Here is a 12,482-nt window from a genome sequence, read left to right as displayed (position 1 = left end):
GCGGGTGGGGGGGGGGGGGGGGGCTGCGGTGGGACCCCCCCGCCCCCCCGTGTGCGGGCTGCGGGGCCGGGCCCTGCCCCCCCCGTGCCCCCCCCCCATCCCCCCCCGGCCCTAACACTCCAGGGTGGCCCCGAAGCTCTTGCGGCAGTCGATGGCTTTGGAGCTGGGGGGCTGCGCCCGCCGCCGCCGCAGCTCCTCCTTGCCCAGGCTGCCCGCCAGCTTGGCGTAGGCCGACTTGTACTTCTTGTCGAAGGCGGCTGCGGGGACGGGGGGGGGGCATCAGCACGGCCACGGCCCCCCCCAACCCCCCCCTGCACCCCCCCTCACCCCCCCCCCTTCCTCCATCACCCCGTACCGATGTCCGTGTGCTCCCGGCCCAGCGCCGCCAGCATCAGGAAGAGGATCTCCCTGTAGATGCTCCTGGGGGGGGGGGGCAGAGAGGTGAGGGGGTGGCACGCAGCCCCCCCCCCCCGGGGGGGTTTAGGATTGGGGTGGGGGGTTAGGATTGAGGGGGGGGGTTAGGATTGAGGGGGGGGTTAGGATGGGGGGGGTTTAGGATTGAGGGGGGGTTTAGGATGGGGGGGGTTAGGATGATGGGGGGGTTAGGATTGAGGGGGGGGTTAGGATGGGGTGGGTTAGGATTGAGGGGGGGGTTAGGATTGGGGGGGTTAGGATTGAGGGGGGGGGTTTAGGATGGGGGGGGTTAGGATTGAGGGGGGGGGTTAGGATGATGGGGGGGTTAGGATTGACGGGGGGGTTAGGATTGGGGGGGGGTTTAGGATAGAGGGGAGGGATTAGGATTGAGGGGGGGGGGTTAGGACTGGGGGGGAGGTTAGGATTGGGGGCGGGGTACCTCTGCGTGTGCCGGGGGCCGCCGTGCGCGGGCGGCGTGTCGAGGAAGAGCGCGATGGCCTTGTGCACCTCGCTCAGCCCCACGTGCCTCAGCACGGCCTCCAGGAAGGCCAGCGAGAAGGGGTGCTCGTGGTGCTGCCAGGCCTGCAGGCGGCCGGGGACGTTACCTTTGGGGGGGGGGGGGGTGCGGCACGTCAGGGCGGGGGGGGTCAGCACCCCCCTCCTCACCCTGCCTCTCCCCCCCCCAAAAAAAAAAAACTCACTGTGAAACCTCCAGAGCACGTAGAGCGGGGGGACGCTGTCGGGCTCGGGGACGAGGACGTCCCACAACAAGCGCACCCCGACCGAGGCGGCGGCGTCGGGCGGCTGCGCCTGCGGGACACGGCGGTGGGCACAGGGCCGGGCCGGGCCCCCCCCCCATCCCCCCGCCCCAAAGAGAGCCCCCCCCCCCCCGTTACCTGCGGGGGGGCCGCCACGTGCTGCGAGCCCAGGAGCAGCCGCGGCAGGTTACTGGGCAGCCCCAGGCGCTGGAAGTACCAGAGCAGGTTCCAGTAGAGGATGGGGTGGCTGTCCACCAGCGCCGCCTGCGCCAGGCACTCGCTGCCCTCGTTCTCCACCAGGCTCTCCAGCTCCTTGCGCAGCACCAGCGGGCTCAGGTAGGCGAAGGCCACCCGCTCCTGCCGCCGCGGAGGGCCCCGCGCCGCCTGCTCCGCGCAGCCGTTGCACAGCCCCGGGGGAGGTCCCGGTTCCTGCTCGGCGTCGTCCAGCGCCAGGCACCGGTGGCGGTCGCTGAGCACGGGGCCCTGCGTGGCCGGGGCGGGCACGGAGCCGTCCTCGGCCCCGCTGCGCAGGGAAGAGGGGGTTAGGGACAGCGGGGACAACAGCGGGGGTGGGCAGGGGACGTTACGGCTGCAGAGGGATGGATGCCTGAGGATGGAAGGATGGCGGACACCGGGGATGGACAGGGGACTTTGGGGATGGGTAGGGGACACCAGGGACGGACAGGGGACACCAGGGATGGATAGGGGACACCAGGGATGGACAGGGGGACGGGCAGGGGACACCAGGGACTGACAGGGGACTTCGGGGATGGGTAGGGGACACCAGAGATGGACAGGGGACACCAGGGGCAGACGGGGGCATTAGGCCAGCAGAGGGGATGGCAGGTGGGGACACCAGGTACGGAGAAGGGACACAACAGGGCTGCAGAGCGTTTTCCCCAGAAGACGGCAGGACAGGGGCCACCGAGGACACGGGGGGTGCCCACCTGGGGGCCTGCTGGAAGTCCAGGATCTCGATGCTGAGGAAGGGCACGAAGGCGCGGTCGCAGAAGGGGCAGGTGGTGTTGAGGTTGGAGTCGTCCGAGGTCCAGCCTGCCATCACCTCCTCGTCGTACACCAGCGAGCCGCAGCCCTGGCACCGCGAGCAGCTGGACAGCAGCACCTGGCGGCACCGCCGACACCGTCAGCCCCCCCATAGACCCCCAGCTGAGCTCCCCCCAGCCCGGCCCCCACGCTCACCTCCACAGCGGGGGGCTCCTGCGCCACGTCCCCGGGGGGCTCCGCGGCTTTGTGGCTGCCCAGCGACGTCTCCGAGAAGTCAAACTCGCTGCCCAGCGAGACGGAGCTCTGCGGGGACACGCGGGGACATGCGGGGACAGGGGCACAGCCGTGCCAACGCCGGGAGAACGGGGCCGCCACCGCGCCCCAACGCCAGCCCAGGGGGGCGGTACCTCGGAGGCGGTGGACTCGGGGCGCTCCCGGGGGTGCAGCAGGGTGTCCATGGGGCTGCGGCGCTGGGGGGGGGTCCCGGTCCCGCTGCTCGGTGCCGCCGCCGTCCCGGGGGCCGCCGTGGCCATCGGCGGCGTGCCGGGGCGAGGGTCGCTTGCCGGGGGACAGCAGCTGCTGCAGCTTGGCCTGCCAGCCCCCGCCGCGGCGTGCCCCCGCTCTCCGCCTCCCGTCGGCCCCCGCCGGCCCCCGCCGCCCCCGCTTCGTCCGCCCGCTCGCTCTCGTCGGTGGCGAAGCTGACGTCTGACAGGCTGCCCTCGGCCGAGGCAGGCGCCGCGTCCCGCACCCGGGGGGGCTCCGGCGCGCCCAGGGCTCGCAGCACTGCGGGGGGCAGAGGGGGCGGTGGGGGGGTCCGGGCCCCCCCCAGCGCCCCCTGCCCGGCCCAGCCCCACTCACTCTGTCCGACTCCGGCTTCCAAAGTGGTGGCTTCGGCGCGGGGGAAGCTGAGGCTGCCGCTCTTCACCAGCTGGGGGGCCGCGGGGGGGGTCCCGCAGGCTGCGGCCGGCCCAGGTGGTTTGGCGCTGCAGGGCGGCGCGGGGCCGGGGGGGGCGCGGGGGGCTCCTGGAGCTCTGCACGGGGACAAGGAGGGGGTGGCAGCGGGGGCGGCACCCCCATCGCTGTCCCCCCCCCCCCCGTTCCGTAGCCCCCCCAAGCTCACCTGCCTGCCGCTGCCGCTGCCGCAGGGGCTGCCGGAACTGCGCCGCCCCCAGCACCACGTTGCGCAGCTTGGCCCAGCGCAGCCGCCCCCCCTGGGTGCTGGCCGGCCACTTGCTCTCCAGCACCGCCTGCCACGGGGGGGGGACGGGACACGGGGACACGGTCAGGACCCAGGAGGCACCCCCCCAGTGCCCCCCCCCACCCCGGTGCGCCCCCCCCCCCCCCGCCGTCACCTTGTTGTAGTATCCGTAGGTGATGGTGTTGGGGACGATGCCGGCGCGCTTCATCTCCAGCAGCACCCGCACCGACAGCACCGGCTCGCCGTACTGCCCGCACAGCTGCATCAGGATGCGGTAGCAGACCTGGGGGCATGTGGGGGAGGGTCAGAAGGAGCCCCCCCCCCCCCCATCCTTGTCCCTGCAGCGGGGGGGGTCGCCTACCTCGTCGGGCAGCACCACCTTGTGGGTCTCCATCTTGCGCAGCACCTCGTAGGCCAGCTGCAGCGCCCGCACCTTGGAGGGGGCGGCGCGCACGTGGGTGGGCAGGTAGATGAACCACAGCCCGTAGCAGTGGCCCAGCAGGCACTTGGCCCACATGTCGGGCACCCCGAAGTACTTCTGCGCCACGCGCTGGGCCACCTTCATCTCCTGGGCGAGGGAAGAGGGCGGGTGGGTGTCCCCAACCCGGTGCTGAACCCCCCGGGGGCACGGCGCTGAGCGCGGCGAGCTCGTGGCACCGACGGCCCCACCTGCTTGGTCCGGCGCGGGGCCGGGCTGCTGGGCGCGCTGCTCCGCGCCTGGCACAGCTGCGCCATCAGCAGGTCCTGCGCGGGCTCCAGCAGCTCGGGGCGCAGCGTGGGGAAGCCGTCGTAGCTGGGGGGGGGCACAGCTCAGTGGGGTTTTGGGGGGGTTCGGGGGGGGGGTTTGGGGGAGTTTGGGGGCGGTCTCACCAGTAGGAGGCGGGCAGCTCGCTGCCGTCGGGGCCGGTGGGCTCCTCGGGGGGCATGATGAAGACGGTGTGCTCGCTGCCGTGCGAGTCGTCCAGCTCCATCAAGGGGACGTCCTCCGGCTTCTCCAGCTCCACCTGCACCTGGGGAGGGGGCGGCGGCGGCGGTGTCACCGCGGGCTGCCCCCCCCCCCCCCCCGGATGGGACGGGGACACGGCGTGAGGCCAGGCCCCACCTTGTCCACGCAGCTGTCGAAGAACTCAAGGCAGGTGTAGCGGTCGCTGGCGAAGGAGCAGTCCTCGATGAACTGCGTGAAGAGCTGCGTGCGCAGCAGCTGCCCGTAGAACTTCTGGTAGGCCCGCTCCCGCGACTTCAGGAAGCCTGGGGGGGGCACCACGGGGGGGGGCAGCAGGGTCAGGGCCGTCCTGACACCCCGCCTGGATCCCCAAAATGCCCCTCAGCCCCCCAGATCCCCACCAAGCTCTCCAGCCCCCCACCAACCCCCCCAGATGCCCACCAGTCCCTCCAGACCCTCACCGACCTCTCCAGCTCCCAACCACCTCCTCCAGGTCCCCACCGAGCCCCCCAGACCCCAACCAACCCCTCCAGACCCCCACCGAGCCCCCAGACCCCCACCAACATGTCCAGATTCCCACTAAAACCCCTCCAAGACCCTCCACCAACCTCTCCAGAGACCTCCACCAACCCCTCTAGACCCCCACCAAGCCCTCCAGACCCCCACCGAGCCCCCTAGGATGCCCCTCAGCCCCCCCGACCCCCACCAAGCCACCCAGAGATGCCCCTCATCCCCCCCAGACCCCCATTGAGCCCCCCAAAGATGCCCCTCAGCCCCTCCAGACCCCCACCAAGCCCCCCAGGACGCCCCTCATCCCCTCCAGACCCCACTGAGCCCCCCAAAGATGCCCCTCATCCCCCCCAGACCCCCATTGAGCCCCCCAAAGATGCCCCTCATCCCCTCCAGACCCCCCCAACTGACCCCTCCAGACCCCTCTCCCCCCCCTTCCAACCCCCTTCCGCCCCCAGCCCCCCGCCCACCCTGCAGCAGGAAGAGGTTGGCGGTCTCGCGGCTCTTCTCAGGGGGGCGCGGGGGCGATGGGCTGCAGGAAGGAGCGGTAGCCCTTGAGCAGGCAGGCCATGAAGCGCAGGAACGCCGCCCGGATCTCCAGCTCCAGCTGCTTGCGCCGCCCGTACACCAGGTCGTAGTCGGTCAGCAGGAACTCCAGCGACGCCTCCTCCACCGGCTTGTTGTACACTGCGGGGGGGTGGGGGGGGGGCAGATGTGGGTGCCAGCCCCCCCACGTGAGTCCCAGCCCCCCCCCCCCCCGTGTGTCCCCCCCAGTCCCCGCTCACTCTCGTGCAGCTGCTGGGACAGGCTGTGCAGCGAGGCCAGCAGCACCTTGCAGGGCCGGCGGGGCAGCGCCCGCGGGGACAGCAGCTTGCGCTCCTCGCTCCTGGGGGAGGGACAGAACGGGGGGCAGCACCGCCGGCTCCCCCCCGGTGCCCGGCACCCCCAGCACCCCGTTGTCCCGGTGCCCCCGGCAGCACAGCACCCCCGGCATCCTCACAGCCCCAGCACCCCAACACCCTGGCAGCCCGGCAGAGCAAGGGCCTCAGCACCCCCGGCCTCCCCCGACACCCCCAATATCCCCAGCACCCCCAATACCTGGCACCCTCGCACCTCACCAACTAGCACCCCAACATCCCCAGCACCCCCAGCACCCCAGCACCCCCAGCACCCCAACGAGTAGCACCCCAGCACCCCAACAACTGGCACCCCTACACCCCCCAGCACCCCAACACCCCCAGCACCCTAGCACCCCATCAGCCCCATCTCCCCAAGCACCCCAGCACGACAGCACCCCAAAACCTCAGCACTCAGCACCCCAACACCCCCAGCACCCCAACACCCCCATCTCCCCAAGCACCCCAACACCGCAGCACCCCAAAACCCCAGCCCCCAGCACCCCAGCACCCCCAGCCCCCTCCCTAACCCTGGTAACCAGCCCCCCCACAACACTGGCAGAGAGCAGAGCCCCCCGCAGCCCCCTTGGGGGGGGACTCCCCGCAGCGTGCCCCCCACATCCCCCCGCAGCCACGGGTGCCACACTCACTGGAAGATGTTGTTGGTGTCCAGGTCGACGAAGATGACGTCCTTGGGGGGCTCGTGGAGGTCGAAGTAGCTGGAGTGGATGCCTACAACGAAGGGCACGGGGGCACTCAGCACGTCAGCCAGCGCCAGCGGGCACAGCGGGATGTAGGGGCACTGCCAGCGCAGGGGGAAGATCATCTGGGGACAGGACAGGGCGGTCAGCGCGGCGCCACGGGGGGCACGGCGCAGCTGGCGCCGCCGGACCCCCCCTCCACCCACCCACCCCCCCCCCCAATAACCCCCGGCACTCACCGAGACCAGGGCTTCGCCCACGCTGGTGAGCACGTCGGGGCGCAGCGAGTGGATGAGCAGCTTCTGCTCGGTCAGCACGGCCACCAGCAGCGTCACCGCGTTGTCGGCTCCCAGGTTCTGCAGCAGCGTCAGGAAGCTGGCCCCGCTGCGGGGACGGGGACGGGGCGGGGGGGCGTCAGCAGGGTGTCCCCGGGTGTCCCCCGCCTCCCCAGCCCCCCCCCACCCCGTGGCTGTCCCCACCTGAGCGGCAGCGGGGAGGACACGGGCTGGCACAGCAGCAGGTTGTCGTACGGGGACATCTGCGGGGACAGGGGGGCACGGTGAGCCGGGAGCGCGCCGGGCACCGCGGGGCGCACGGGCACGGCGACGCACCTGCACCAGGATGCGCGGGCGCTGCGGGGACGGGAAGGGGACGTTGTGCATGAAGTGCGAGATGTGCCTGCAACGGGGGGGGGGGGGGGACACGAGGGCGGCCGGTGGGCGACGGGGTGGCACCGGGGGTCCGCGGGGCCACCTCCCCGCCCTGCCCAGCGCTCACGTCTCCAGGGGCAGCACGTGGGGCCCCGAGATGGAGTAGCGGTAGATGAACATGAGGAACTTGCGGAAGACGTCGAAGAAGGGCCAGTGGGAGAGGACGCAGATGCTCTTGCGGGTCTGCACCGAGCGGCCGCCGATGGGCCGCCGGTCCACCACGCTCAGCAGCCCCAGCCGCAGCCGCTGCTTCTCCGACAGCCGCTCGCGGGCGAAGGCTTCGTGGAACTGGATGGCAGGCCCCGTAGACCTGCACGCCGAGGGGACGGGGGGGAGTCAGGGTGCGACCCCCCCCCCCCCGACACCCCCCCAGCCCCGGATCCCCGCCTCGCCTTGTCGCCCGAGGCGCCGGTCAGCACGAAGGTGGAGAAGACAGGGCAGCGGGTACTTGGTGTCGGCTGGCCAGCTCTCGATGGTGGCGCCCATGGGCAGGCAGAAGACGGGCACGGACTCGGGCAGCGGGAAGGACTCACTGTCCTGCTCGGGGTAGCGCCCCAGCAGCCCTGCGCCGACAGAAGGACGGCGCTGCAGCAGGGATCCCCTCTCCCCACGCACACGGAGATGCAGCAGGGCAGCGAGGTGCCGCCGGTCGGGCTAACGGCCATAAATTACATGAATCTTCCCCAAATTGAGGCTGTTTCGCTTGCAGGTGGCGGCTGGGTACCATCTCCCACCCTCACCTCCACCCAAACCTTTCCCATCCCCACCCCGCTGAGGAGCACGAGAGCGGTTGGGTGGCGAAGGCGGAGCCACCACCAGCTCCCACGCAAGCCCGTGACCCCCACCCGCCCCCAGCCACCCCCCCCAGCCCGCAGCCCCCCCTACCTGCTTCGTACACCAGCGTGTTGGCCTTGGCCATGGCGATCTTGTAGCACAGGAACAAGGCCGGGCCCCACTACAAGGAGGGAGCGCAGCGGGTGAGTGCAGGCGGCATCCCGCCGGGGAAAAAAGGGGGGGGGGGGTCCCGCGCCCACCATGCTGGTGTTGAGGTTCTTGTCCACGCGGCAGAAGGTGTGCGGGGTGCTCTCGCCCTTGCTGGGCATGATGAGGCAGATGTCGGTCACCCCCAGCGCGTTGTGGCCCTGGGGCTCGGCCGCCCGCCGGTACACCAGGAAGGTGCGCTGGTGCCCCGGGCCCCCCGAGTTGAGGTTGGCCGAGCGGCTGTAGGGCGTCGTGTCCAGGATGGTGTAGCCCGGCTTGGGACGGTCCTTCCCCTCGTAGTGCACCCTGCGGAGAGGGGGGCAGTGAGAGGGACCTGGGGGAGAGCTCGGAACTCCCCCCCCCCCCCAGGGGCGCGGGGACGCACCCCAGCTCGATGAGGGGCAGCTTGTCCCGGCCCCGCTTGTAGCAGATGAACATCTGCGGGTTGTTGAGCAGCCCGGCGTTGAGGTCCACGGGGTGCCCTGAGGTGGTGGCTCTCGATGCAGGTGAAGCCGTGCGGCACCTCCTCGCCCTGCGAGCGGATGATGACGGCCACGTCGGTGATGGGCTCGCTGGGCCGGGCCGGGCGCTGCTGCTGGTTCTCGTCCTCCAGCGGCCGCGAGGCGTCCGTCAGTCCGGCCACCACGAAGTAGTCCACCAGCTGCGGGGGCTTCTCGTCCGACATGGCTCACGGCATCTGGGGACGGGCGGCGGGCAGCGGCACAGCTCGCACCCGGACCCCCGCCCTGCCCGCGGGACCCAGGTGCCGTGGGGCGCCCCACGGCAAGCAGTCGGCGGCCGTGGGGCACGCAGGCGGCGGAGCTGACGGGGCGAAAGCGCCGGGGACGGGAAGGGAGGAGGCTTCCTGTTTGCCGGTCACGCTGCGCGGCGAGGGGACGGGGAAGCTGGCACCGACAGAGGGGCTGGGGCCGTGCCCCCACCCCGAGCACGGGGGGATGCACGGCACACAGGAGATGGGGGTCCTGCGGGGTTGTGGCGCAGCCCCCCCCGGCTGGGAGCTGGTCCCCACGTCCCCCGCTCGCCCAGGGTGACTTGTGTACCGCGCTGCGCAGTGCGGCTGGAAAGGGGAAGGAAGCGGGCGACGAAGCCCTGAGCCGGGGGGCTGTCACCGTGGGGGGGGCCACACGGCACCGGGGTGTGACACCGGGCGATGGGACCGGTCCCAGCCCCGTGCATGCACACCCGGAGCAGGAACCAAAGCAGCCGCCGTGTCCCCACGGGACCTGCGACCCCAGGACGGGGGTCCGAGGACACCCAATTAACTGGGGAGGGGGGGCACAGCCAGCATCCCCTGCGTGGGCAAGGCGCAGCCTGTCCCTGTCCCCATCCCTGTCCCGGGGACCCTGGGGACCCTGGGGACCCCGGGGCCGGCACCCCGGGCCCGCTGGCTGCCGCCCGGGTATTTTTAGCCCAGCGCCGCGTGATGACGGCCGGGCTGCGGCGACGCAGGCTGCCTCCCGATTAAGTCTCCTGCAGCCCAGCTCTGTGGGGAGGAATCGGCCTCGGAGGGCACGGGGGCTGTGCCCCCATCTGGCAGCCCGCCCACCCCACAGCAGGGCACCCCACTGAGAGCCCGCAGGAGACATCGGGAGCCCTGATCCTGGGGTCTCCCAGCCCCAAGGGACCCCGACTGCACTCCCCCAGAGCCCCGGGGCAGGACCCGGCCTCTGCCAGGGCTGCAGGGCCGGCTATAGGGTGAGCCTGCCCTACAGGGCATGGGGACCCTGCCCCACTGCGTGCCCTCTGCCCCACGGCGTGTCCTTTGCCCCATGGGGCTGGCAGGGTTGCAGCATGCCCCACGGCCACCCCATGCCGGGCAGCCTCCCTGCACCTGCCTCAGGCTGGAAACGGTGGGGTGGAAACGGGGGCATCGGGAAACCAACGTGTCCTGACAGCCCTACACACCCCACAGCGGGCTCTATGTGCTCTGACAGCTCTACACACCGCACAGCGGGCCCTATACAGCCGTAGCAGTCTCTACGCACCCACAGCCAGCCCTTTGGACCCCACAACAGGCCCTATGCACCCTGTAGCAGGCACTGTGCACCCCCCAACTGCCCCTATGTACCCACAGCAGGCGCAATGACCCCACAGCAGGCCCTATTCCCCCTGTGGCAGGCTCTATGCACCCCACAGCTGCCCCTATGTCCCAACAGCAGGCCCTACATACCCCACTATGCCCCCTGCAGCAGGCTGTACGCACCCCACAGCTGCCCCTATACATCCATAGCAGGCCCTATGCACCCACAGCCAGCCCTTTGGACCCCACAGCAGGCCCTGTACACCCACAGCTGCCCCCCTGCACCCATGGCAGGCCCTATGCACCCACAGCAGGCCCTATGGACCACATAGCAGACCCTACGGACCCCATAGCAGGCCCTATAGCCCCCTGAGCTGCCCCTCTGCACCCCACTGCAAGCCCTGTGCACCCACAGCCAGCCCCGTGGACCCCACAGCAGGCCCTACAGACCCCATAGCAGGCCCTATGCACCCCACAGCAGGCCCTATAGCCCCCTGGCAGACCCTGCAGACCCCATAGCAGGCCCTATAGCCCCCTGGCAGACCCTGCAGACCCCATAGCAGGCCCTATGGCACCCCACAGCAGGCCCTATAGCCCCCTGGCAGACCCTGCAGACCCCATAGCAGGCCCTATGGCACCCCACAGCAGGCCCTGCAGACCCCATAGCAAGCTTTATGGCCCCCTGGCAGACCCTGCAGACCCCATAGCAGGCCCTATGGCACCCCACAGCAGGCCCTATAGCCCCCTGGCAGACCCTGCAGACCCCATAGCAGGCCCTATGCACCCCACAGCAGGCCCTATAGCCCCCTGGCAGACCCTGCAGACCCCATAGCAGGCCCTATGGCTCCCTGGCAGGCCCTATGCCCCCCCCACCGGGCCCTACACCCCCTATAGAGCCCTGCGCCCCCCAGCAGCCCCCGTGCCCCCCAGAGCCGCCCCCGTGCCCCCCACGGCCCCGGTCCCCCCCCCACTCCCCCCGCCCCCCCCGCCCCCGGCCCGACCCCCGCCCCCGCCGCCGCCGCCGCCGCCCGCCGGGGCCCCCCCGGTACCTGCGGGCCGGGCCGGGCCGCCTCGCTCCGCCGGGGCCGTTACCGCCGCCCGGCCCCGCCGCCGCCGCCGCCGCCACCGGCACCTGCCGGCCGGGAGGACGCTCTGCAGCCGCCGGGCCCCCCCCGGGAACCGGGAACCGGGACCCCCCCCCACGGAGCCTTGGGAACCGGGACCCCCCCTCCCCACCCTCGCCGGGGCGCCAAAGCCGGCAGAAAGCCCTTGGGGACCCCCCTTGGGCCCCAACGCCCCCAAAGCTGCCAGGCCCCCCCCGGCACCCCAAAAGTGAGGGGACACCCCCAGACCCACCCGGGGCCTCCAAAACCTTATGGGACACCCCCAGACCCCCCCGAACCCCCTAAAACTCATGGGACATCCCCAGGCCCCCCCAACCCCCAAAACTCATAGGACACCCCCAGCACACCCCCAACGCCCCAAAACCTCATGGGACCTCCCCAGGCCCCCCCTGACCCCCCAAACTCATAGGACAGCCCCAGCACCCCCAAAAAACTCCCTGGAATCCCCAGCCCCACCCCCCAAAACCCAAAGCACCCAGGAACCCCAAAACTGCCAGGACCCTCCCAGGTCCCCCCCCAGCACCTCAAAACTGCCAAGATCCCCCCCCCCCCCTTCTGGATACCCACAAAGTTGCCAAGATCAACACCCCCAAAATTGCCAGGATCGCCACCCCCCCAACCCTGTTCCCCCCCCAGCACCCCATTATCCACAGGGACACCCCCCCCCCCCAAGTACAGGCTCTCCCCCCATCCTCACCGCACACCCCCCCCCCCCAAAATCACCATCACGCGGAGCTTTTAATTAACATATAATATATTTTAAAAAATAATAATAATAATAAATCACTCTGGCTTCCTCCTCGGCGGGGGGAGCGCGGTCCTGGGGCCCCCGGTGCCTCCCCCCCCCCATCACCCTGCCGCCGTGGCCGGGGCCCCCCCACGCGCCCTGCCGAGGGGCCCCGAGTGGAAGTGCTGTGCCCGCGCCCCGGGGGTCCCGTGGGGCTGGGGGGGGGGTCTGGGGGGTGCATACGCGGCGTAGCGGGGGACGGGGAGCGGAATTTCTCGTTAAACATGATGATTAGCCGGAAAACAACACCAAAACGGAGCGCCCCCCCCTCCCCTCCCCCCCAGGCTCTACCTATGGGGTTTATGTACAGCCGCCCTCGGCCACGCCGGTGCCGGGGGGGGGGGGGCGCTGAGCCCCCTGTCCCCACCGGGTTATGGGGCTGGCCCCACAGCGCCCGCTGTAGGGCTGGGGCCC

At 71.3% G+C, this 12,482-nt stretch overlaps 1 protein-coding gene across 1 annotated transcript; it reads right to left on the bottom strand.

Moving 5' to 3' along the window:
- Positions 1-111: 111 nt before the first annotated feature.
- DENND4B (DENN domain containing 4B) lies at positions 112-11,311 on the bottom strand. The gene is given in 32 exon segments (XM_050716659.1): positions 112-257; positions 356-420; positions 854-1,019; positions 1,116-1,224; positions 1,311-1,695; positions 2,120-2,295; positions 2,373-2,480; positions 2,585-2,672; positions 2,728-2,768; positions 2,770-2,960; positions 3,036-3,109; positions 3,111-3,424; positions 3,530-3,658; positions 3,737-3,943; positions 4,045-4,168; positions 4,246-4,385; positions 4,478-4,623; positions 5,299-5,344; positions 5,346-5,515; positions 5,614-5,714; positions 6,375-6,550; positions 6,665-6,809; positions 6,905-6,963; positions 7,037-7,103; positions 7,203-7,445; positions 7,523-7,572; positions 7,574-7,698; positions 8,021-8,090; positions 8,170-8,422; positions 8,502-8,611; positions 8,613-8,813; positions 11,207-11,311. Coding segments are annotated over 31 exon segments (4,413 nt in total). The 5' UTR covers positions 8,802-8,813; positions 11,207-11,311.
- Positions 11,312-12,482: the final 1,171 nt, after the last annotated feature.

Source organism: Cygnus atratus, unplaced genomic scaffold (genome assembly GCF_013377495.2).
Source record: "Cygnus atratus isolate AKBS03 ecotype Queensland, Australia unplaced genomic scaffold, CAtr_DNAZoo_HiC_assembly HiC_scaffold_150, whole genome shotgun sequence".
Lineage (NCBI taxonomy): Eukaryota > Metazoa > Chordata > Aves > Anseriformes > Anatidae > Cygnus > Cygnus atratus.
This window is presented reverse-complemented; position numbering and strand designations above follow the sequence as displayed.